Below are 27,198 nucleotides of genomic sequence, written 5' to 3'. Positions count from 1 at the left end.
CTTTCAGAGTTACTTGTTCCTTGTTCTTAAGTTTACTATTTCTATTTCTATTAGCTAACCCAATTTAAAAAAGAGACAGTTCATTGTGATTTTGGAACCAATAGTTACAGGCTCATTTGCGTTGTGATAAGTGTTGCCTGACGAATGTTGTTTGTTGTCAGCGTGTGAGTGCAACGATCACGGCTCCCTCTGTGACCATGAGACAGGCAAGTGCTACTGTACGACCAAGGGCATTGTGGGAGATCACTGTGAGCGCTGTGATGCACAAAACCACTACCATGGCGACCCTACCAACCATGGCTCATGTTTTTGTGAGTTATCACCTTTACAATTAATGTAACATGTATTGAGACAAGAAAAACAAAGTATTTAACTTTTACTCTTAGTAACTTTCATTAGTTCATTATTGTTATTTTTAACAAATTAATCTCACATCCCCGCAACTGTCATTTTTTAAATTAATTTTATTGTTTGCACAATTACACAACAGGTGGTGCATAATAGTTAACTACTTTTTTTAGTATTCACTCCCTGTTGCAACATTTATTTGAAGTCCTTAAGTTATGATTATATTTAATTGGAATTTAATCAAATTTATCAAATTAACTTACTTTAAAAAAAAAACTTGCAGATAGACCATTTTTTAAACTAATTTGAAGGGTTAGTTAAGATCATATAATACTGTGTATACTTTTTTTATACTTTCTTATTAAATGGCGAACATACAAAGTAGGGATTTTAAGCCAAGTATGAATGGAGATGAGTGTAATATGAGTGGCGCGATCTTGTAGTCTTGTTAGTGACTAAGGCCGACATTCCTTAGACACAGCTGTTATTAGCTGTGATTGATAATAGCCCATACCACTGTTTGATGATAGCCATAACACTGTTTGATGATAGCCATAACACTGTTTGATGATAGCCATAACACTGTTTGATGATAGCCATAACACTATTTGATGATAGCCATAACACTGTTTGATGATAGCCATAACACTGTTTGATGATAGCCATAACACTGTTGGTAATAGCCCATACCATAACACTGTTTGGTAGGGATGGTCAAGTCTCGAAATTTTGGGAAATTTTCGGGAAATTTTAAATTTCGTTACACGAGACGAGATTTCTTTTTGGCCGAGATTTTTATCGAGACAAGAATAAAAAAAAAAAAAAAAAAAAAAAAATTATTAACGCCTGCAGAAAGTCAATGCAATACCCGCAATACAGGAGCGTGTTGTAGTTGCGTTTCCTTTGCAAAGGCGTTCTTATTGAATTAATTCTTCAAATGTAAATATTACTTTAATTATTTTAATAACATTTGAGAAGTTTTGTTAAGTGTTTGTTAGCAGTGTGAGGAATGTTTTATTACTATAAAAAAAGTCAAAACCAGTAACTATTTTATAAAAATTAATATTTTATTTTATGATTGATTTTATTTTAGGATGAGTTGAACTCTATCCTAACTGATATCACTATGTTTCCTAATCGTAGGCATTTTTAATAAGTTAGGCGTGATTAATAAAAAAATGTTATGCTGATGTTTTTTAATAAAAGATTGTAAATATTCTTGCCTATTATCATTATTTTTGTATTTAAACAGTCATCTAACAATGTTACAAAATCTGGTAAAAATTCCGCACGTGCATTTCCCGTTGTGTATGAGAAGGGAAATCCCGTCTCGATCTTGTCTCAAAATTTTATGAGAAATAAAAAATCTCGTCTCGTCTCGTCTCAAACTAAAAATCCGATCTCGTCCATCCCTAGTTTGATAATAGCCCATACAGCTAATGCAGGGTGGCTAGTGACCTGGAAAACCTGGAAATGTCAGGGAATATTAAATATCTGGAAAAGTCAGGGAATTTTGTCAGAAGTCAGGGAAAATTGTAAAAGGTTTAAAATAATTTTAATAATTGTTAGGAAAGGTCGATCTGGTGAGAGTTTGTGTGCCGTGTGGGTGAAAACTTAGAAATATCTTATCAAACTCAGTTTAATTTTATTAAGGTAAGTTGCAAAGTTTGAATATAAGCTAGCCTGTATCTATAGATTTTATGTATGTTTTTCATATAAACAAACATAATATATTCTTCAGATAAAGATTAGTCCTTTTGAAGAATTAGTTATAGTCCGTCCGTTTGGCTATGATACCCAGCGGATTAGGAACCTTCTCGGAACTCGACTCACCCTTCAGACCCGATCGCCAGGCTGACCGTTGATAAAAAGTTTACCTACCTAAACTTAATTAACTTACCTAAACGTATTAAACTAGTCTGACTGGGTTACTGTGTAACCCTATTTTACCATAATATGTGACTATGTCTATTGCAAGATTGTTTTGCTTAAGGACAATAAAGGATTTCTGATTTCTGATTTCCTACTGCCACAGTCCCACAGATCTGTAACTTTTTAATTTTAAATTAAAATAAATTTTTCTTTGTATATTTGAGTTCTACATGAAATTCCAAAAATAATGAGTCCAAACACGATGTGTATACTTATCATCTACGATCTGAAAGTCGGACAAAGCTGGTGACGATACAGAGTAATTTGATTCCTTTCAGATCGTAGATATTAAGTATCCACATCGTGTTTGGTCTCATTATTTTTGGAATTTCATGTAGAACTCAAATCCCAAATATACAAAGAAAAATGTATTTGAACTTAAAATAAAAAAAGTTACTTACAGATCTTTGGGACTGTGACAGTGGGTGAGTCACTGTTTGTCTCCGGCCAGCCCGTCGAGTGGGTCGGTTGTGTCCATTTTGCGGTCGTCCATTTACCGGTCAAGGGTAAAATCGTCCATTTACCGGTCAACCCAAAAATCTAGAGGGGTGGGTCAAAAATAGTTTTCCATTTTGCGGTCACATATTTCTGAAATCCCGAGAACATGTGAGCCAGGTTGATTACTCAGATCGGCAAGCCAGGCCCGTTGACGTGTCGGTATGTTGTACACCAATGCACCAATTGTATGTGACCAAAAACTATGCCCCCCCCCCCACCTGCTTTATTTTTGACTAAAAAATTTCTTCTGCAAAATTAGTTTACCTGTTGTCTGCAAGGTGGTAACACCTACGTGTTGGATAATTACTATATTATTTAAGTTTGAATTTTATAGTTAGTGGATTTTTGTATTTTGTGTTATTGTTTTTAAGAGTTTTTAATTAAGTGCTACGATGGGATTAACTGATGTGTATATAGCCTACTTGTTTGAATATAGACTAGTTTGTTGAAATAAACGGTCATTTATAATATCATCTGACATGATTTGTGATTTAAGAAGAATCTGTCTGTTAATATAAAAGTGGCACCGCCAACAACTCCTCGTGAAGATCTTAAACTCGACATCTGCAAACAATCAAGCAGTTGCTGCTCTATGTGCATGGAACCTATTCATTCAAAATAGTCAGGTATTCTAGGAATCTAAACCTGACCGCAAAATGGAAAACCTCCCCCCCCCCCCTAGAGCCTCCTCACTCCCACACTTGACCGGTAAATGGACTGACCGCGAAATGGAAGACACCAGTGGGTCGAGAGGGTGAGTTGAGTTCCGAGAAGGTCCCTAATCCTCTGGGTATCATAGCCAAATGGAAGGACTATAGTATTAAAATTGTAATTTTTAATTTGTCGATCAGGGAAAGTTTAAAAAAATCATGGAATTGTCAGGGAATTTTTCAATGTGATTTCACTAGCCACCCTGTAAAAGCAACTAAGGGACTTGCCGTTTATTGTGGAATCCGAACCACATTCTTGCCTTGGTATATACGAATTGGTCTAATTATCAGGATAGTACTGCGGATAGTCGTAGTACTTACTCATGCGGACATTAATCCTCACCAGGGAGTATCGCATCCACAGTGCATGCCTATAAATATCCACAATTCGTGACCTCCTAGTAGCTGGATTACAGGACGACGCCACCCGTCCCAGTCTTAATAGTTTAAACCATAAAATGCAAGCTATGCACTTTTTTTTAGAATGGCCAACTGTTTTGCAAAATAGAATTGTGTTAATCAGAAACTGGGGAGAAAGCAAATCTCCATTTACCTATTTGGGTTTTACTAAAATATTCCTTTAAAATGGTCAGATTTGTTTTTATTTAAATAACATTAATTTTAATTTGTACTTAGGTTTGCTGCTACGGGAAAGGTAATAAAATGTGTTTTATTATTTAAATGTTAATAGCATAGTTCAAAGAAACAAATATGCCAAATTTGATCAAAAAGATATCCTTTAGAACTGGAAAACTACAACAGTTTATTTATTCTAATAATATGAGTTTTAAATTTACAGTTTTAAAAATGTTTCTGTGAGTCAATCATTACTTAGGCATACAAAAAGGTGTCAATATCAAATCAGGCTTTCTCAAAGTGTGGTCCGCTATTTTGTGTGGCTTTTTTACTATTTTGATTAGTTATCAATTATTGTGATTGTAGATGATTTGACAATTGACTACCAGTTCACGTTCAACCTGAGCAAGAAGGACGACCGCCATTACACACAGATCAACTTCAAGAACAGTCCACCCAAGCCTGATGTAGATGCTGACTTTAGCATCACTTGCTCTGTCATGGCTAAGATGAACATCACCATCAAAACTGGTAAACTGCCACTTACATTTAAACTATTACGGTTATGTTTCTCAGGTGTGTGGACAACTTGAGAACCCTACTCCCTCTAGCCGCAACAATCTCAACAAATTATACAGCTGTTTATTTCATTTAAATTAAGCCAGCTAAAGCCATTTTCTGACATAAAAACAATACAATATTTATTCCATTGAAATTGCATGTGAACTTGAAAACAGTAGGGCATAGCTTAGGAGGAATTTTGCCAAGGTCTATCAACAAACCTTGTCTTCAGTCTTCTTCAGTATTACCTAGCTGCCAGTCAAATGTCATACTAAACCATAAAGACATTACACAGCATGATATCGTTACAATGAAGTGACAAATTGAGGAAAAGAAAGCTACTCTCACTTCACTCAGTAGTGAGGTAGTGATCTTAAATTTTACCTTCCCTTGATAAAATGAAATGAAATATGTTTATTGACTTTTTTCTCAAAAGACGATAAAAGCATTACACAATCTATATAAAAATATAAAACTATGAGATACCGAAAGATTAAATCATACTTAAGAATAACAATGACAAAAACCATTGTCATGCTTACTCTTCATTCTTACATGCTTGCATTGTGCATTCAACGAGTTGCCATTGTTGCTGGTCAACCAATTATAGACTGTTATGGCTTTTGTGTTTTAACTTTTTGGTGGTTATAGGTTAAGTGTAAATTTATTTCACAGCAACAAGCCCAGAGAGACCACTACTGGTTGCTGGTAACTGTTCAAACTTCCGATCCCGTTTCACCAAAACTGACCACCACTTTGGAGTATCTGACAATGTGACCCTCACTACATTCTATGTCTACGTGTATGACTTTCACCCACCTCTGTGGATTCAGATCTCCTTCTCTCAGTATCCTAAACTCAACCTACAACAGTTTTTCATCACATTCTCTTCGTAAGTAATACACTCAATGTTAAAAACTATAAAATGTAAACACAAACAATTCAGTCTAACCAGAAAACATTTGTTGTTGTAGCTGTATTGGTAGTTATTTGGTCATTATTTTAATTAAAAATATTTCAAACAAATAGTTTTAAATGTTTTTGTTGAAATTGCTGTAATTTACAGTATTTTAAAGATTTTTATCAATAAAAATATACCCATACAGATATATTTTTATATCCTGGGATATCCAGGAACTCTCTGGAACCATTTTGTATATTTTGTTCCTTAGGTCAAAACAGTGCACTAATATCATACATGGGTATAAAATGCCTGTGTGTCTGTATGCGATTTTCACAAATAAATCCATAGCTTTCAAACTCCTTGAGTGATTAACTTGAATCTTAGTAATTAATCTTGGTGACAGGTAAGTCTAATCTTTGCACAAAGTATCAGAATTATTAATTTTACTAAACCAAAATGGCGGCCATTTAAAACTTTCTATCACTTCTAAGTGATAATACAAAAAACTATCAAGAGTATGCGTTTTTAGGAAATTTTATTACTAATCTAATGGTATTTAAGTTGTAAAGATTGGTTGATAAACAACTTTGATATAACAATTTTTGTGAGACCTCGCACGGTCCAGACCGCCGCGCCATACCTCACCAACGTGATGTGAGCAGTGCAACAAGGGGAAAAAATTAAACATCATAACATTCATATATACTGTTATATAGTTTTTTTATAGTATGATTTTTTAAGCTGTCATATAAATCAATTATGCATAGAACAATGATTATAACTAATTTAATATTAATTTTGGATCAGCTGGGTTTGGTGTTGAAAATAAATGTATTAAAAAAGAACCGATGATAGTTTGTTCATCATATTATTTTATTTAAACTAACTAACATACAGGGTGAGTAGTACTCCGAGTGGAATACTTATCCAGTTTCATACTAATTTACTTTCTGGATAATTAAATAATATGATAGATGGATTAGCATGATTAGTTGATGGTGTTGTTATATCCTAGCTTATCTCTATCTGTACTCTTAATGGTTTGTTACAGGTGCTTTTTATTATTGCTACTTGTGGCTGCTGTACTATGGAAAATAAAACAAAGATATGACATGTACCGCAGGAGACAAGTGAGTATATTAATATCCTGGTTGTTTCGTTACAAAGACCTTGTGCTTAGTTCTGGTTTTACTTTTGATGATTCTAAGCAATGTACAGATAGCAGGACTATTATTTTAGACCTTTTGGCAATCTTATTTATTCTTAAAATTCAAACTTTTTGAAAGTACGAGAGCTATCCATCTAGAAAGTAGATTACGTTTTTGTCTGTATCCACTAGGGGCGGGGCTAGCGTGACCATCGTGCTAGTAAGAGGTATTTGCTGTTCTCCGTTGAGTTACTGTGACAGTTTAAAATTTCTGTGTTAATTGAAAATGCCGCGAACTGTAAAGTGCGTGCAGTTATAAGGTTTTTGACTGCAAAAAACTAAACCGATATAAATCTATTGGCAACTTTGTGAAGTTAATGGGGAAAAAATTATTACTGAAGGTGGAGTCGTCAGTGGGTCATCAAAATTAAAAATGGCCGTACTAACATTCATGACGAAGAGCGAAGTGGAAGACCCAGCATTGTGACTGCTGAACTTGTCAAAAAAGTCTATGCCGATATCTGTAAAACTCGAAAGTTCACAATAACAGAACTCTATGGGTTTTCCACAAATTTCGTAAAGTTTGTTGCACGAGATCATAACCGAAAAGTAGGGATGGACAAGATTGGATTTTTAGTACGAGACAAGACGAGACGGAATTTTTATTTCTCATAAAATTTCGAGACGAGATGGAGACAGGATTTCACTTCTCATACATAACGGGAAATGGACGTTCCACATTTTAACCAGATTTGTTTTTAACATTTTGAAATACCTACTGATTTATGACAGACTGGTTAAATACAAAAAAAATAATAATTAGGGATGGACGAGTCCCGAAATTTTGGGAATTTTTGGGAGAAAAATATTCTCGGTTATCGAGACGGGATTACATTTGATTCGGGAATTTTTCTGGACGGGATTTGGTCCGATCGTCGGCGATATTTTCCGCATCGCGAGTGCCGATAACGCCGCTATTGCGAGCGATAGGTCCGCGAACTCAGGAGACAAAGTCATTACGACGATTGCGCCGTGACCGCGGAGTCATACAGTCAGTCATGGCGTGACTGCGGAGTCGATCAGGCCGTGATGGCGAGTCATACCAACGATCACCCCGTGATCACGAGTCATCCTGACTATCACGCCGTGACTGCGGAGTCATGCCGACAATGGTGCCGTGATCCCGAGTCATACTGACGATCGCGCTGTGACCGCGGAGTAATGCCGACGATCGTGTTGTGATTGCGAGTCATACCGACAATCACGTCGTGACCGCGGGGTCATACCGACGATCGCGCCGTGACCGTGAGTCATACCAACGATCATGCTGTGACCGCGGTCATTTTGACGATCACACCGTGACCGCAAGTCACAAGTCATAGGTACCTGTTAATTGTTACCCATTTTGTGGTTTTTGTAGATCAGTACCACAAATGGTAAAAATTGATTTCGTATGTCGTTTTTGGTAACTGCAATACTCAAGACTTTCTTTTTATGCACAGAAAAAAATCCTGTCCTGTCCCGTCACGAAAATCGGGAAGGAAATAAAAATCCCGTCCTGTCCCGTCCCGAACTAAAAATTCAATCCCGTCCATCCCTAAATAATAGACAAAAATTTCTTTTATTAAAAAATTAAAAAAAACATTTATAAAAACATCAGTATAAAAAAAAGTATTAATAAGGCCTAACTTATAAAAAACTAGCAGCTATAACCGTGCCTTGCAACGGGGTCAGTATGCAAAAGAGCCAATATTGGTTCTTTGAAAATGCCTTATAAATGGTTTCACTCCTACCATTTGATTAGAAACGAAATTGAACTGTTTACATTGACAATAGTACGTTTTTGTTAACTCAGACTGTGAACACTTTAGGCATGGGCTACCTAGGATACAAAACCAATCATAGATTTTAAGGTACAGTCAAATAACATGTTTAATGGTTTGTACTGTAAACGAAAATCCATCACAATTGTTCCAAACCTGTCAATAGTGTAATGTTCTAACATATTTTTGAAATTATTATCAGGCAAATGGCAATTCGCTTAGTCTGTAGGGTTGCTGTGGTGAGTGAGCGTAGCGAACGAGCTCCAACCTAAAGGTGAGTGAGCGTAGCGAACAAACTTCAACCAGGACGTGATTGAGCCATGCGAACGAGATAATCTTGAAAATTAAGAAGTTAAACGGGGCAAAGCCCGCGGGTTACAGCTAGTATTTAATACTAGGTGAAACCCGTCGAAATCGACGGTTACTTTCAAGGCTTACGTTAATTCATGTAACTGCGATAAATTGGGTGAAATATACATATTTTGAGCATTTAGCATTGTTTAAAGAGTAATAAGTGTAAAATTAATTATGATATTAATTGCGTTAGTTGCCAAATTTGGTTGATCATTCAATGATTAAAATATTTCCTATTCCTATACCGTACGTTATCGGAGTTATTATTAGTATGTTATATGGTATCTCTTCCTTTGGAAGAACTAAAGGTTCTTCTAATAGTATTAAAATCGTATTGGTGGATCTTTTGTAGTTAAACACTTCCGCGATTTCATCAGTGTAATATGATTTTATTTGAAAAGAAAATATTTTTTGGGAAGACATATTCTAACTTCAAAGGGAGGTATACCTGTTACAGTGTAAGTTTGATTTTTCCTTCGTCACGTCGCGTCAGTTCATATCGTACTTCTGTGCCAATGAATGAACCCTCTAGCATAGGCCTAGTTATGAGAAATTTATTGTGGGGTTACTGTTAAAGCTGGAATTCCTTGACATGGGGGATGTCAGTTAGTTGTCTCAGCCTTATCAATAAAATAAAGTTGTCAATATAATATCTCTACGGAATGTTAGGTGTAGTGGAATACTTGAAGTGAAGTTGGCTTTTATTCTTGAACTGTTAGGGGCCTCCTAGTTCATATGGTCTTATGGCTTCATTGGCAACAAATAATGCAAATGACATAGCAATGGGACATTTCCAAAAATCAAAAATACTGTAAATTGGCTGTTACCATTGACTATTGCTGTTACGTATATATTGACGTTTACATATTGTTAGTCAACGTATCTTATAAAGGATTATGTGATCTAGTTTAAAAGGAATATGACCTTTCTGTCATGACAATAGCTGCTTAAATAATATTTTCTCTTTGTACCAATTTTTACAGCCAAAATTTTGTGTTATTTTCAATAAAGTTACCTACCCAGTGCGCCAAAGTCCGTAATATAGGCAGGTGCAAATCATTTGTCAAGATGGGTACCATTTTAGTCAAGGTTTCTGTGTTTGGATTTTATTAGACACGATAAGAGCAGATATTTCTGCATAAATATTTGATATGTGAAGAATAATATGATAAAATGTAGGCAAAAGTGGTGAAAAAGGCAGACACCAACCCGTACAATAGATATATGATAGTTCAATAAGAAATATTTTAAGAATTGCTTTGATAAACGGATTTTCCACTAATTTCGTAATGGAACGTTATATTGCAAAACATTGCAAATACTTATTGGTAGAATTCAGTAACTCCCAATAAATATGTGTTGTTTGAAATACAATTTAAAAATGAACAGCTGTTGCATTAAAAAGTATTATTCACATGGCCAAAATGTAAACAACTCTGTGGAGGGATCTTTAAAGGCTTCTGGGGCAGAGTCCTATTGACTTTTGGTTAGTTTTTCTTTTGATAACTCATCTACAGACCAAGACCTTTCTTTGGACACCTCTACCAAGTTTCTACGCCCAGCCGTTTTCTCAAATTAGTGGGGACAAAGTTTCCAATTAAATATTTAGATTCCCCCATGTTAATCTTATGGGAGAAACTCCAACTTTGATGGCCTGTGGGGCAAAGCCCGAGGATTTTTATTACATGAATTGGTGAAAGGGGGCGTCTACACAAAAAATACTTTATTTTGACACGTCGTTTGTAAAAATCCGTCCATTATTAACGGAGGAGTAGTGTTTTGTAGAAATCGCCTTCACGTATTACAGTCTAACCTTGATATAACGAACCTCGATACAACGAATTCCTTGATATAACGAATTTTTTTAAATCCCCTAGAACTCTCCATAAGACACAATGTATATTTTACCTCTACATAACGAACAAACCATAACAACGACCTTGATTTAACGAATTTTTCGTGATTTCGGCTAAAATAAGACACCTCAATATAGCGAATTTATCATTGTCAGAACCTCTACATTGCGAATTTCACCTCTGCATAACGAATTGTCTACGTCTTTCCCTCGATATAACAAATCCCCCACCCCATTATTGTTTTTGAAAAATCTGTTTCTTTATCAAATGCAATGGAAAGGTGACGTCATTGCTTGCGCTAACATTCGTCTGCTCCGTTTTACACATCGCTGTCTGCTGTCGCTGCGCGCGCTATGTTGCAACTGAGAACTGATTTCATTCACTGAGGACTGATGACGACGTAATGTTTTAGTAAGCTGTGATTGGGCGATATGGGATAACTATGGCGAATTTTACAATTTTTGGATAAAGAGAAACCTAAGAAAGAATATAAAAACAAAACCAAAGAGAAAGAATAGCAACATCGTTATTTTAACATTCCTTTTTCGAGTGTTTTTATTATCTTTAAGTTGGCTATTGATTATACACATTTATAATGACTTATCTAATAATTTACTGTATTGTTTTCAATACGATTTGTTTCAACTAGCAACACCAATGCTATAGTTAATGATTATTATTGACATTCCTGTCATCTGTTGTGATAAATCAGTACCGGTACTGTACTGTAAGTAGCCTACTGGCCTATCACGAGCAGTAGCTTACAAAACTTTCTACATACTACTGTTTTGTTTTATTCTTTACATGATTTATGACTATGATTTTAAACTTACAGTTTCTTAACCTGTACCAAGGTCAATGCCATTGTCATGATTGCGCAATATTCAAGATCCCTCCACTTTATTATGCCGGATAATTTAGGTTCTTCTGTACAATGTAAACACTGTACTGTAAAGTATAGTAGCCTATGCTACTTTAATTGTGTTTTAATGATGACTAATCCCGACCTATATTGACCGACCCTGGTTCTGAACCTCGTCTTAGCGAAATTCCTGCAAACATAACCTCTATATAACGAACCTCGTTTTTACGAAATCCTTGATATAACGAATATTCAGTTCGGTCCCTTCAGATTCGTTATACTGAGGTTGGACTGTATATATAAGGATGTTTGAACCAGCTGTGTGGAATTGTGAAATCGAAATTCATTTTGACAGGGTTTTTTACATTTTTAAACATTGTAGGTTTGTTCTTTGTTACTATGGATACCATCAATCAATATTTACTTTTAAATCTCTCACCTCAAATTTTTGAAAGCCAACGGGGCAGAGCCCTAGGACAATATCGAAGCGGGAATAGTTCTATATGTATCCTCGAAGCTGTAGCTTCATTTGTGTGCAATTTGAGCACAGTCGGTCCAGTAGTTTTTGAGATTATCTCATACAAACACACACACAGACACCACCTATTCTTTATAATAGTATATAGATAGATAACTCTTCGGCATAGGAAACATGGAGATATCAGTTAGTATATAGGTAATTCAACTTTGAAAAATAAAAATATCAACACCTTTAATCAAAGTACAGTACAATTTGAAATCTTCTGTTTCCCCACCTAAATGGTACATTTTACTCTATTAACAGTTAAATTAAAAACTATTGTACTTGCAATTAATTAATTGAAACCGTTATTTTAGTCCCAAAGGTATTAATCACACTTGGTTTTGGATTTGTTTACAAAACTTTATCGGAAATAGTTACAGTATTTGTAAACAAATTTTAATGTAAACATATCAGTAACAGTTTTAAGAAAAAATCTGTATCCAATCCAAATATTTGTTTTTTATTTCATAGATGATAACGTATTCTCTACTAAACAGATGATTGGTGTGAGATAAATGACATAGGTAGTAAAGGTAGGAAAAATATGACAGTAATCGCACAAAACTTGTTTTTTAATGTTTGTTATTTTGTTTCCAAAGTAGTGAGGCTATATTTCAAAAGGGCAAAGACATTCTCATCAGTCCAATAAATACAGGAAAACTATTTAAATCTTGATCGGTACTTTATTTTTTTTGGAGTAGGCCATGTAAATTGGTATTTTGGGATCACAGACACAATGACAGACAGAGAACTTGATGTAAAATAAAATATCCAATAACCGCTTTAGTTTTAGTTTTTAGGCTTAGCAGAGTTTACAGATGGTGTTTGATACTAAACTCTATTAATGTACATCTTTTATTAACAGATAAAACTAATAATTTTCAGAGAATGTTTGTGGAGATGGAACAGATGGCAAGTCGCCCTTTCTCTCAAGTTCTAGTTGAAATTGAGAAAAGGGATGCCTCTGCTGAAAGCACCACAGTCAATAATACTCTTAGAAGACGTAAAAAGGTAAGTTAGAAAGTCTGTGGTTTTTATTACTAGGCCTATTTAGTGTTGTAATGAGTCTCAACCTAAATGTTTCCTCAGTTTGAAGTCCACAAACAATTATAATGTAATGGTTATGCAGAAGGTTTTCACCTTTGCAGATATGAGTATGTAGGGAAACTGTTTTTAAGGAAACATCGTAAGTGTTAAATATTAGCTACTGAATTAGGTTGAAATAAGATCTTTCACTACCAACAAAGACTTGCCACAATATAACCCTTTAGTGTGTTGCTTGCCTAGTGGTTAATGTCTCAAACGTTTTTGTGAGGGGAAAAGGTTTATCAACCGGCATATCCACAAAAATTTAAGGAGTTTGGACTAGAGGTAAAATTTCTATTTGGGTCAGATAGTTAAATCTTGGTTCAGATTATATTTGATAATGAAAGTTTCACATTTGGATAGTTTTGACTTCAAGTACCGGTACTTAATAAATTCATGTTAAGGTTAATAAGTTTAAATTTTGCAGCAAATCCATAAAAACACTGTAGTACTGTGTAAATATACATATATGTCATGATTTTAATTTTACACCAACAAAGTGCATTTATGCGAAATCATGAAATTTTAAGTCATTGAACTGAAAACAAATCATTTTTAATTATAAACAAATTTATAACTCATAAAAAATATAAAATCAATAATCATACATACTGTAAGCATACGACTTGTTTGCCAGCGGTGTGTGCGGGGGGAAAGCGGTACCAATCTCCCTCCGTAGCCAAAGTTTTGTGGCATTGGTTGGACTACCCTTTTATAAAAACATTCTACCAGCGCTGTTCGCGTTGTTTTCCTTTTCTACGTCCATGTTTTTAGAATTTAAATTTGAATTTGATTCAAGTACCATAGATACAATCTAATTAATTAGTAAGGGTTCTATATTATTGTTTTCGTTTTGGTAATGTAGTAGATTAAATTATTTTTATACAACTATGTTTTTACTTATTAAAATGTACACCAAACGGTAAAATCTTATTATACTTGAACTTAATTCCTTAATTGTAAAGTTTGACTTGTTAGGTGCAAACCATTAACTGAGTTTATAGGTGATATATAGTGTTTGATGTAAAAAGACATACAGATAATACCTATAAACAGAAAAACCATAAGGCTTAGTACTTTTTTTTCCTAGGACGCTAGGCACGAGCCTGGGATTGTTTTTCACATTACTTCAGGCTAGACCTAGGGGTTGCGGCATTATCACTTCCATTGGTGACTTGGCCGGGATCAAACCCGGGACCTCAGACCGAAGTCCCGCGCTCTAACCTCTACGCCAGCTCACTCCCAAGGCTTAGTACTAGGGATGGACGGGATTGAATTTTCAGTTCGGGACGGGACGGGACAGGATTTTATTCTTGTGCAAAAAAGGGTTTGTTTTAAAACTATTGAGTATTGCAGTTACCAAACAGACAAAAAAATCAATAATGGGTAAAAATTTACAGGTACGGTATAGAAAAAAGGTTGTGTCATATCTGGTGTAATTTAACTGTAAAACATCAGTCCCGTAGTAAAATACCTTACAGGTATTGAGGTATTGAAACAGACTATCACTCACTGCATTTAAAAAACTCTGTAGAGTTTTATGGCCTGAATTGGTTATGATTAGAAAAGCAGTATAGCTTAATAAATCCAAATTTTGACATGTCTAAAGAATATTGCTACCTAACACAATACTGCTAAATAAGTCATTGATAAAATAAATTATTCATTGAGGAAATAATTTTGATTCTATAACCGCCGTATCCTCGGCTTTTATCCTGAGTTTTGTTTTATGACAATTATTTTTACATATATTTTTGTGGAAACAGTTAAAACACCCCAACCACAGCAAACCTGCAGAGTGCAGACTAAGTAAATTGCCTGAATATATTTTCACCTGAACCAAATATTGTCTCTTTTGCATACTAGCCTCGTTGCAAAGCACGGGTATTTTTTTTTTTTTTTTTTTTTTTTATAAGGGAGAGGAGGTAAAAATGCTTTTACGCACACAGGTAGCCAGCCTGTAGTGTGAGACTCCTGAGCTTGTCAGACTACTCACTAAAAAACCCCCTCTACTCTGTTGGACACAGACCTGGGATTGTTTGTCACATTACTTCAGGTCAGGTCAACGTGTGACCTAAGCCCTCAGGGCTCGCGCCGTTTCTGGCATTCAATTTCTTTATGACCTAGACTGCATCTCGGTCAAGCTCTAGCTTCTTTGTGCGGAGAATATCCTGGACGAAATGTGACATACAGGTCCAATTGTCCTCACCCTCCGTCATCATCGGAATGACCGTGTCCACCAACAACTGCCCTACATGTTGTTCAGCCTTCAGGCGGGAACCTTCCCAACGCTGGCAGCGGAAGAAGGTGTGCTCCGCGTCGTCGGGAGTGCCTGGGCAGTAGATGCAATCGGGTGACACGGCTTTGCCCATCCTGAACAGGTACGACCGAAAAAACCCGTGACCTGTCAGAAACTGGGTAAGGTAATAGTCCACCTCACCATACCGTCGGTCAACCCATGGTTGGACTTGCTGAATCAGTCTCCTGGTCCAGCGTCCCCGCGACTCCTGTTCCCAGCTCTCCTGCCAGAGCTGGTAGGTGCGGTTGCGCTCCTCCATTTTTGCATGGTCCTCTCCACGCCGCTGATAAATCGCTTTCCTCTCCGCCGCCAAAAGTTTGACGGGGATTACTCCAGCAACCACCAAGATGGCAGGTTCAGACACTGTTCGGTAGGCGGATGCTACCCTGAGTGCTGCCTGACGATGCACTCTGGCAAGCCGCATCCTATACACCTCCTTATTGAGCGCGTCTGCCCACACCTCCGCACCATACAGGAGCACAGACTGAACTGTAGACATCAACAGCCTTCTGCGACTGGAACGAGGACCTCCGACATTGGCCATTAACCGGCTAAGAGAAGAGATCACCTTAGCGGCCTTGTCCGCTGTTCGGAATATCTGGTCCCGCCAGCTAAGCTTAGAGTCCACCATGACACCAAGATACTTGGCGGCACGAACGGACTGGACTTCGACGTCCCCCACCCTCAACGGCACAATGGTGTCAATCCGCTTTTTGGTCAGAATCACGATCTCAGTTTTGTTCAGCGCGAGTGAGAGACCGTGATCTGCCATCCATGCGTTTATAGTTCGCATGACTCGGTTTAATTTTAGCTGGGCCAGCTCTACACTACGAGCAGCTATTAAAGCTGCAATGTCATCTGCGTACCCAACTAAAACGGTTTCTTCAGGCATTTCAGACCTAAGGAGGCTGTCGTAGGCAACGTTCCAGAGGTCCGGGCCAAGTATGGAACCTTGGGCAGCACCAGAAGTGACACTCATCGTCCGCGGGCCTTCTGTAGTATCATACATGAGGAGGCGGAACCGGAGGTAATCCTCTATAATGCGCATGAGGTATGCCGGGACGTGGAAGTTGTTCTCCAGAGCGTCCAGCATATCGCACCATCTTGCAGAATTAAATGTGTTTCGCACATCGAGTGTAACGAGCAGCACAACCCTACGAGAGTAGTGATTAAAATCCTCAGCTCTCATCACGGCTTGCTTCACCTCCTCAATAGCGTCGACCGTTGATCGCCCCTTCCTGAAGCCGTATTGGCGAGGGCTCAGGTCCCCCGCAGCAACCACAGCTGAATTCAGTCGGGAACGGATCAACTTCTCTAGGACTTTCCCAGCCGTATCCAACATGCAAAGGGGTCTGTAAGAGGACGGCAATTCTGGGTCTCCTTTCCCCTTCCCTACGAGCACGAGCCTAGCTTTTTTCCAGCACAACGGAAATACCCCCTCTGCTAGGCAGGCGTTGTACATGCTCAGAAGAATCAGGGGATTGATTGAAAAAACCTTCTTAAGAGCCTCGCCAGGTACCCCATCAGGTCCAGGAGCCTTGTTGTTTTTTAGGGATAAAACGGCAGTCTCCAGCTCCTCATGAGTGAAGAGTGGGACATCGTCCATCATCTCAAACTCACGCAGTGGGCGCAGAATTCTGCAAAGCACGGGTATAGCGGCTAGTTTTACTATAAAACAGAGTTTTAAGAGTTAACTAAATTTTCACTTTACTTTTTTGAATTATTTAATCAATTTTGTAATGTCTTTAAGTACTACACCTTATAAAGACGTATGGAGCAACATAGTTTCTAAAAAAGTATTATAGTTTCCAGTGATGGGCGGATCCAAGAAAATGTCGGTACCGGATCCGGATCCGGATCTTGAAAAATTCGGATCCGGATCTTCGGATCCCGATCCAGATACACACTGTCATAAGGGCGGGTTAAAAAAAAACGTAATTAACAGAATGCCAATTTAAATCATACTTTTATTATTTTTTATCACGAAGCATCGGGTGAGATTAAAATACTAACGGGATATTTTTGAGACGAAATTATAGGCCGTTAGCTTATCATCCAGGTACAAAACTAAAAACTAGAGGTGTGAAGATAAACAAATCGGTGTTGTACAGTGATACAGACAGCTTTATGCTAGTAAAAACATTCGGGGGTTGTAGAGTGATACAGACAGCTTTGTGTTAGTAAAAAAATCGGTGTTGTACAGTGATACAGACAGCTTTGTGTTAGTAAAAAAATCGGTGTTGTACATTGATACAGACAGCTTTGTGTTTAGTAATCAAATCGGTGTTGTACAGTGATACAGACAGCTTTTTGTCTTAGTAAAAAATCGGGGTTGTACAGGGATACAGACAGCTTTGTGTTAGTTAAAAAATCGGTGTTGTACAGTGATACAGACAGCTTTGTGTTTAGTAAACAAATCGGTGTTGTACAGTGATACAGATAGCTTTATGCTAGTAAAAACATTCGGGGTTGTAGAGTGATACAGACAGCATTGTGTTAGTAAAAAAATCGGTGTTGTACAGTGATACAGACAGCTTTGTGTTAGTAAAAAAATCGGTGTTGTACATTGATACAGACAGCTTTGTGTTAGGAAAAAATCGGGAAAAAAATTTGAAAAAATCGGATCCATCAAAACCGGATCCAGCCCAAGATCCGGAATTTTTTGGATCCGATCCGGTGCCGGTTCTAGCTCGGATCCGGCGGATCCGGTAGTCCGATATCCGGATCCGACCATCACTAATAGTTTCTCACAGAGATCAGAAACATAGGGCACTTAACAAATTTTACCCCGTGTTTGGAACGTTACGGTAGCAGCTGAAACCGTAATGCAATAAAAAGCTTCAAAATTGCTTATCAGCAATTTCCCTATAAAATATAGGGAATAAAAAGTAATTTAAATAATTAATGATTGTGTGAAGCCGAGGTAAATGTAAAATATATCTCCAATACTCAAAATATACAGCATGTCAGAAAAAGTTGACTATTTAACGGATGGTATCCGAACTAAACCGAACACCAGAGCTACCAAACCTCTACTTTGGACCAGTTATCTTTAAAATTTTTTTTAACTACTTCTAGTGTAAGCCCCAAGAAAACCCCTGCATACTCCTATGGTTACTGTTTGTTGAGTAGTTGGGGCAGTAGTTTTTAGAAAAAATATCTAGTTCTACTGAAATCATAGTTCCATCAAAGCTTAGGCCTATTTTTAGTGATATCAGTTAACAATTACCTAAAGATATGATTAATCATTTGTCTTCCCCAAGTTCATATACCTCTTATCATGAACATCTCCCGCGATCACGGCACCATCAGTCAACATGTCCCACGTTCATGGCGCCATCTTGCAACTTGTTTCCCGGTCACGGTGCAAGTGTCTCCGCGATCATGGAGACATAATAATTGTCTCCTGTGTTTGCAGAAGGGTCGTGAACATCTCTTGCAATCACAGAGACATTATCATCGTCACTTGCGACCCAGTAAAATCACTGATGATCGGAGTGAATCCCGTCCCTAAAGAATTCCGTCCTTAGATCCCTGTGGGGCATAGCCCTATAGGATTTTCACATCTTAAATATGCCAGTGTGTTTTTGAAGACTACCAAGTACCTCTCTGCTAAATGTCAGCTCAATCGGTCCAGTAGTTTTCACATAATCAAACTTCAGAGTTATACACAAACATCCATACTTTCACATTTACAATATTAGTAGAATATCCCAAAAATTGTGTTACATTTTTAGGACCCTATCCATCTCTAATTTTAAGAGTTAGATTATTCCCGACCTACGGCCGAATCTCTTGACTTTTTCACAATTTTTCCCAAAATTTCAAAATTCCCGACTTTCCCGGAACTCCCGACTGGTAGACACCCTGTATAATTATGTATAATTACTGGGAATTACATTAAAGATGCATAACATAAATCACTGTTATTAATTAACATAATTCAACACCATTTATTCTGTATAACTTAGATGTCCTGGTAAACTGTTATTCTGTATGTATAGGACTCGCCCAGTCCCATCGCCCTAGAGCCTTGTTGTGGTAACAGAGCAGCTGTGTTGTCACTGCTGGTGAGACTGCCTACTGGAGGGGAGAGGTACACTCCACCTGGCCAATCAGGTAACCTATTAACGTACATATTAACTAGGTGGCACAGAAAGATCAAGACCCAGGATTGATTTACATTTAAAAGAATTATTGTACAATATCTTTAACTTAAGAAACATCAACACAGTAGACACTGTACCGTGCGGCTCTGGCTTTAGAATAGACCTCAGTATCCCCTGCTTGTCATAAGAGGGGGGGGGGGGAATGCACCCATTCTTGTAGCGTCTCCCTACATACCATCATTTTCCGTTTGATTTCAATAAACCAGTCTTTTCCAAATCACTCTGGTCTATTCTCGTGTATGGCTCCCTGTCCTTTGTCTCCCACTGCGTTGGACATCCGTTCAGGAAGAGGGTACAGCTTAAAACCTGGGTTTTCCTGCATATCCCAGAACACTGGATAGTACAGGGTCCCGGGTCAGCTTAACCAGCAATCTGGCTGTCCTATCATCCGGTAAACACCCCCTTGGCCGCAGTGGTGCCTGACAACCGAATAGGGCCCTGCTGTGGTCTTGGGGGGTGGGGAGGAGTATTGGACGTCCTTCTGACTTTGATACTCATCAAATGTATTGTTATTTAATAGGGATGGTCAAGTCTCGAAATTTCGGGAAATTTTAAATCTCGTTACAGGAGACGAGATTTTGTTTTAGCCGAGATTTTTATCGAGACGAGAATTAAAAAAAAAAAAAAAAAAATTAAAAACGCCTGCAGAAAGTCAATGCAATACCCGCAATACAGAAGCATGTTGTAGTTGTGTTTCCTTTGCGAAGGCGTTCTTATTTAATTAATTCTTTAAATGTAAATATTACTTTAACTATTTTAATAATATTACTTTAATAACATTTGAGAAGTTTTTTTAAGTGTAAGCAGTGTGAGGAATGTTTTATTACTATAAAAAGTCAAAAAATGTACCTAACTATTTTATAAAAATTAATATTGCTTTTATTTTATGATTTATTTTATTTTAGGATAAGTTGAACTCTATCCTAACTGATATCACTATGTTTCCTAATCGTAGGCATTTTTAATAAGTTAGGCGTGATTAATAAAAAAATGTTATGCTGATGTTTTTTAATAAAAGATTGTAAATATTCTTGCCTATTATCATTATTTTTGTAACAGTCATCTAACAATGTTACAAAATCAGGTAAAAATTTTGAACTTGCATTTCCCGTTGTGTATGAGAAGGGAAATCCCGTCTCGATCTTGTCTCGAAATTTTATGAGAAATAAAAAATCTCGTCTCGTCTTGAACTAAAAATCCAATCTCGTCCATCCCTATTATTTAATTAGGGAATAAATATGACAAGGAAATGTTTTTGTGAAAATCCAACCAGGCAATAGGAAATTTGTTTAGTCTGCAGGTTTGCTGTGGCGGGAGTAGCCTATATAACATTACATGCTATATTGACGTGTTTAAGTGCATAAGACCTTTCTTGTAGATAAGCTTGCGTAGATTATTTAAGCATATTATGAAAAATATTTTGCTGGAGCCCACAGTTTTTTACAAAAAATTGGACCTTTAGAGCCTCCTAGCCCCCTTAGCTCCACTCCCACCAGTCAGTACTTTTGTTGTTTAAGGACCATTCTTTAACTATAACAAATTTGGCTTATACATGCGTTTTTTCCTCTGTTTGGATGTCCTCGTTGCCTGGACTATGATATATTTATTAGCTTTTGTAACTTTAAGGGTTTAAGTGCCAAGGATTTTGCATTCTTTAAACCTCTGTGTTGTGTTGAGCAGCTGGTTTGGCGATCGCCTCTGCTCTAGTGACTCTAGGCAATCCTCGCAAAGTAAGCCTAGATCCTACAACCAAGACAGACAAGTCCAAAAGTCGAAAATCACTTTCCAGTCAACACCCAGACAGTTGCATGTAACCTTGTATATACTAGTCTGTACGATATGTTGTACATTTATAAAATATAATAGAGCTAGTTAGTTGGGCAGAAAGGCACTGGACACTAAAAATGCATTTATTTAAACATTTGTTTTTTAATTTTATTTTGACTTTTTAGATGGTTGAGTTTTGTAAACATGCTTGCAAAAATGATTCCATTGGGAAATATTTAATCGGCTTTGCAACACGTTTAAGTTGTTCTATTGTAAATGTTGTTGTTTAGAAATAAAGTGAAAAATCTTCAATACCTGTTATTTGTGTTGGAATATAAATATTTTTTTTCAATAATTTATAAAATCTTGCATTTGTCTAGAATTGAGTATAAATCGTTATGTTTTTATGCAATCCAATAAATTTAATTTGACGATTTCTGTGGCTTGTCTGCAAGTTTAATATAGAAGACTTGAATTAACATCGACTATTGGATATTAACATATTAGTTTTGAAACGCTAACTGTGGCTCTTTTATCACCATGATTATAATAATATATTTTAATTGTAAATTAACCTTACGGTATGGAACAAATTATATGTATTGCAATAACTCTAATGAATGATCAGGTATAATATAGAGATATATTTAAAGTACAAGTTTTTATCTTGTTGACTAGATAAGCAAGTTAGCTAATAACGTATTTGCCTTAGATAAAATATAATTCAAATTAGTTCTATAACAAATTTTATAAATAGCTCTATGCTGAACCATTGTTATGCATTTAATTACTCATTATGTCCCTGAATGCTCCTTGAGCATTTACATTTGATATTAACAAATCATTTTTTGTTATGCTTTTAGTAAATGTTTTCTCTAACTGTTTTATAGAAAAGTGACCTTTTTTACATATATTTTAATATTTTTTTGTAAATCTAGTAATTATGGATAAATGTGTCCAGTGCTTTTCAAAACCCAAATACATTTTGTGCTCTTACCAAACATCAGTGTTTATACATAGACACAATGTCCGTTTCACAACATAGTTGTTTCCTTCCCTTTGTATATAAAATAATATTTGTAAATAAAAGAGCAGTTAAAAGAGCAGCTCTTTATTTGATGGATATTTAAGAATTTTATATTTTAGGTTGAATCTCAAAAGTAAAATAATTATTTATTTTGTAACATATTTGTTTGCTTAGGTTAGAGGACTCAATATGTTTCTGTTGTTCAAGTTTTTTGAAAGATGTTGACTGAATTTCAAACTTTCTTATCTATTATGTTAGATCGTCAAAACTTATAGGTACTAATTGAAGAAATTCTCATTAAGATAGTTTATTTATTTGGACTTAAGGTTATTGTAATTCCATAGCATTTATTTATCCATTCTATATATTTATTATTTTAACCAACATGATAGGTTTTTTTTTCAAATTAACATAAGCATAAGGTGATTGTGAAGATAGAAGGGATATGCTAGGATGTTGAGATACTATAAGGTTATCATCAAGTTCTTGTCCATCCCTCCTAACACAAATAACAGTAATGTAGTTGAGTTTTACTGCCCCACCAACGCTCTACTGATCTGTTATCTAGATGAGACACCATCTGGTCACACTTGCCAAATGTGTTACTATATGAATTTATTTATCCTAGATTTGTTGTACAGTAGCAGCTTGATTATCTGAGGTAAACGTTAGGAGAGGGATTGCTGTTAAGTTAAGTGATAACACGGTAAATCAGAATCAAGAAAATAATACTGTGCCAGTAAAACAAAATGTAACCCACTAAGGAGAGACAGTTAAAGCAAGGATTATATGGTCAAATGCTTAATAAACAATTTCATGAAATGCAAATTCTGTTAAAGAATTAAATTTGGGAACATAAAAGAACAGGTAATTTGCGCAACATTGATTATAAAACTACCTAAATCTAAATCAAGTGCCAAGCAAACTTGTGTGGTGGCTTATCTATTTCACTTGTTTGTGTTATATTCTGTAGTCATTTAGTTTTGCCGTGGTTCTCATTCTCTTCTCTCCGCCCTCACAATGTGCAGTGCCCAATGCTCGCAGCAGGTTGTTTTGGTAATCATGTGTTGTAATAGCATCAGTACCGGATTTCCCTGTAGGCTGACTAGCATCAAGCTTAGTTTAACATTAATAAATTCTCAACTATTGTGGGCGATTTTCATGATTTAGCTGCAATCATGGATGACAATGATGATGTCTCTGTGATTGAAGGAGATTTTAACGAATTTGCCGCGATCCAAGGAGCGGGTGCCACTTGGATTAATTTGGCCTAAGGCCGCAAGTACCCTAAATCCAGCACTGCCAATCTAATGGACTGTACGTAAACAGTTAATGAAAAACAGGGTGATTAGGCCTATTACTGTCTTTGGAATTTATAAGGTATGAATTTCATTTTTTTTTACAATTTATTCCTTCTTAATAACATCTAATAGTGAACATAAGTTTTATAGTATCAACAACTTTTCTAGAATAATTATTTATTGACCATTTCCCCCCTGGTAAATCTACCACATTATTAATCCACCCCAGATAATCAAGATTCTCCTGTAGTTTCCTTGGCTAAATCATCTCCAAGTCAGGCAGATTTAAAGATCTGGCATTTGCTATGTTTATTGAAAAAAAAAACAGGCTAAAACTTATTTCCCTTCATCTTACACCTTATTATTTTAAGCTACATGACAAACATATAATTTAGTCTTAAGATGATCATAACTTTAACATTGACATTCTACTACTTGAACATCCAATGGGTCCATTTTATGTTAAGATTTATAACTCTTATGCTTTGGTTAGATAACTATAAAACTAATAACATTCTCATAAAATATTTTTTTGTAAATTTTTAATGAGGCGTTTAATCAACATTGTAACCATCTTCTGTTGAATGGCTCTTTAAGAGTTAGGAATAGGCTGTGAAAACAAACAAAATCATATGGATGTGTTTATTGATGTTTTGACTTATGTTTAAGATGTAACCAAAGTTTTATACTTTTTTATGTATGATTGGAACGTAGTAGCTGTACGATTCATTGTCATTTACTGTGTGTACATCACTCCAAAATGGCTTATGTATTGCGTTTGTAATGTTTGTTGAAGCAATAAATGTTACACATTCTCTTATGACTGTAATTCATTACTTTTAAGTAAATATTTTTTTTACTTTTTTATTTTTGTGTTAGTATTATGCTTTATTTAGTTTATCATGTTTTGTGGTGGACACTTTCAGATAGCGAGTTATTGAATGATTCTACAAGTTTTTGAAGAAAGTATTAATATGTATACAAATTATGTTTCATATAAAATTGTATCTTTTGATTAGAGTTGCATATTTGTATCATTCAATATTATTAATGTCCATTTTTTAAAGCCGAAGATTAGCTGTAGTGTATGTGTATTAAAATTGTGTCATACATTAATTTCATAAAAAGCAAACTTTTAAATTTATAAATATATTTTCGATTAAACTATTTAAGGCTTAACTACTGGTTTTCATACAGTTAATTGTATTGATAAGAGAGTATGTATTGTGTAGCATTATTTCAGTCTAACTAATAAAAAAAGGAAGAAACTTATAACCAACGCAAAAAGTATATGATTTGGCTTAAATTGATATGTACTAAAACAGTCAAACTTCACATTATTCATCTGTATTTTAATGATCAATAATCACTTTAGTTGTTCCTTAAATTTTATTCAGAAACTTTTATTTTAAATTTCCTGTTGTGTTTAGGTTTGACAGGATTGCTGAGGTATTTTTGTCTCCAGTCATTGTTCCTCTTGGTAGGTGCTGGAATCAACATTCGGGTCAGTGAGGATTTGCTCAAGTTTGTTTTTTGTGCACTGCCATTTAGTTTGTCATGCAACCTGTCCATTTTTAACCTTAGTTGTATTTTATTTATTTGTATGAGATGGTTATAATACGAGTATCAGAAAAATTGGCAAGTTAAATTTTTCTACTGTAACTATGTTGCAAGTTTACACTAATTTTATCCTATCTAGTCCTAAAGTTGTATTTCTAAGGTAATCTTGTGACATATTATAAATCTTATAAAATAGGCGATACAAGCATCGCTCATAAAGTGGTATGTCTGGTATATAAATTATTTTTTACAACCTGTCGTTTTTGTTTCTTGAGGCATAACATTTAAAATTCACATTAGGTATTTGTCTGTTATGCTTTAGTATGGTTTATTGTAAATAATTTACCCCTTTTTCTTGATTTTTTGATTACCCAATTAATACTTATCTGTTTATTTACAAGAAAATTTTAGAGTAACATCGTGTCTTTTATATTATAACGATAACTTTTATGTATTTATTTTTCAAATTTTTGATATTAACCCTTTTACATAAGTAAAAAAAAAAAACTTTATTTTTTTATAACTTTGACTTAGTTTTAAAACTGTAATTTTACCACAATGTTTGCTAATTGGTTAGTAACAACTGCTTTTATAGATAAGATTTAAAAATTAATTGTACTATTTATCAGTGTTTTTGTACCACAATATGGGTATTGATGTAAAACTCACAAATATTAATCCTTGATGCTTGTCTTGCCTTTCTAACTTCAATTAATAACAATTATTTGTAATAATGACCATCCATAGAGTTGTAATCTCATGATGTTATACAAATGTGTATAGAATTATTTAAATATAATTATGTAATTTAAAACTGTTTTGTTCTATATTTGTTATCTTTTTAAGGACTAATATATTATGCTTTGAACTGAGTCTCGTGTATGAAAAGTAGCTTCATTTATAAATAGTTATTTTGTATTGAAAATAAAGCCTTGATGAAGAAATCTGGACTTGTTCATACCTTTTTACGTTAAAGCTGTTGAAACTAGAATTTTGGTTACTGTACTTTTAATGCTTTTATAAATTAATTTCTTTAAAAAATGATTTTATAACTATTATAATAGAGGTGTTAATCCCGTATCAGAGATTTAGCACCACACAGTTTTTGTCTCAAGGACAGTAATGAAAATGGTAAGGAAAAGATACTCTTTTTTCATAATCCACAGATAAAGCAACAATTAAAGCTTAATTGAAAAAATGTATAAATTCTGTTTTGATATAAAATTAACTAATGTCCCTGTTCCTCGAAATCGAGCAATTGCTAAGTATTACAGGCGTTATTTTAATTTTAAACGAATAACAGTCATAATTTTTGATGACTTTAAAAAAGATTTGACTCAAAGATAATGGAATACTCAAGATGTACATAACAGATCGATATAATCACATTTCTTGTAAATATCTTATTATTTTTCAAAAGCTGATCTGGTTCACAACTTCACTTGCTGATGAATTAACTGCCAAAGTAAAGACCAATGCAAAAGTGCAAAACAATAGCATTTCTATTATTCATGCTTGTTTATGTGGTGATAGTGTATGCACTAGGTTCATCACAACAGTCCTAGTGAAGTTTTTATATTTTGTTTATACTTTAACTGTCTGTCATTCATTACATAGGTACCTTAAAACAATAGTCAAGTATTGTTGAGTTGAAGACATTGTTTACCACAGAGGTAATGAGAGTGCGAGTGGATGTCATATGTTTGGGTCTCTATTTTCTTTTCTTCATAGGGGTATTGATTTAAAACATGAACATCTCAAATATAATATAATCAACTATAACATGTAATATACTTAACTCTCAATAAACAAATGATTTAAACATAAAATTGTTTACAAATTATAATAATGGACATTTTTATTTGGTATACCAGGTATTAATAAAAGGGCAGTTT

The 27,198-nt window shown here is 35.3% G+C and overlaps 1 protein-coding gene across 1 annotated transcript in view; it reads left to right on the top strand.

Annotated features, from left to right (window-relative positions):
* Positions 1-26,228, top strand: part of LOC128983564 (attractin-like protein 1) — a 70,143-nt gene extending 43,915 nt beyond the window's left edge. The window contains exons 18-24 of the mRNA XM_054402880.1: positions 162-311; positions 4,431-4,595; positions 5,301-5,517; positions 6,581-6,659; positions 12,980-13,105; positions 19,484-19,598; positions 21,329-26,228. Of these exons, the coding sequence (XP_054258855.1) occupies positions 162-311; positions 4,431-4,595; positions 5,301-5,517; positions 6,581-6,659; positions 12,980-13,105; positions 19,484-19,598; positions 21,329-21,462 (986 nt within the window). The 3' untranslated portion in view covers positions 21,463-26,228. The remainder of the gene's footprint in view (positions 1-161; positions 312-4,430; positions 4,596-5,300; positions 5,518-6,580; positions 6,660-12,979; positions 13,106-19,483; positions 19,599-21,328) is intronic.
* Positions 26,229-27,198: the final 970 nt, after the last annotated feature.

The sequence above is a fragment of the Macrosteles quadrilineatus genome, unplaced genomic scaffold (assembly GCF_028750875.1).
Source record: "Macrosteles quadrilineatus isolate MER2022 unplaced genomic scaffold, UCM_ALF_1.0 Scaffold_1__1_contigs__length_201487025, whole genome shotgun sequence".
NCBI lineage: Eukaryota > Metazoa > Arthropoda > Insecta > Hemiptera > Cicadellidae > Macrosteles > Macrosteles quadrilineatus.
This window is presented reverse-complemented; position numbering and strand designations above follow the sequence as displayed.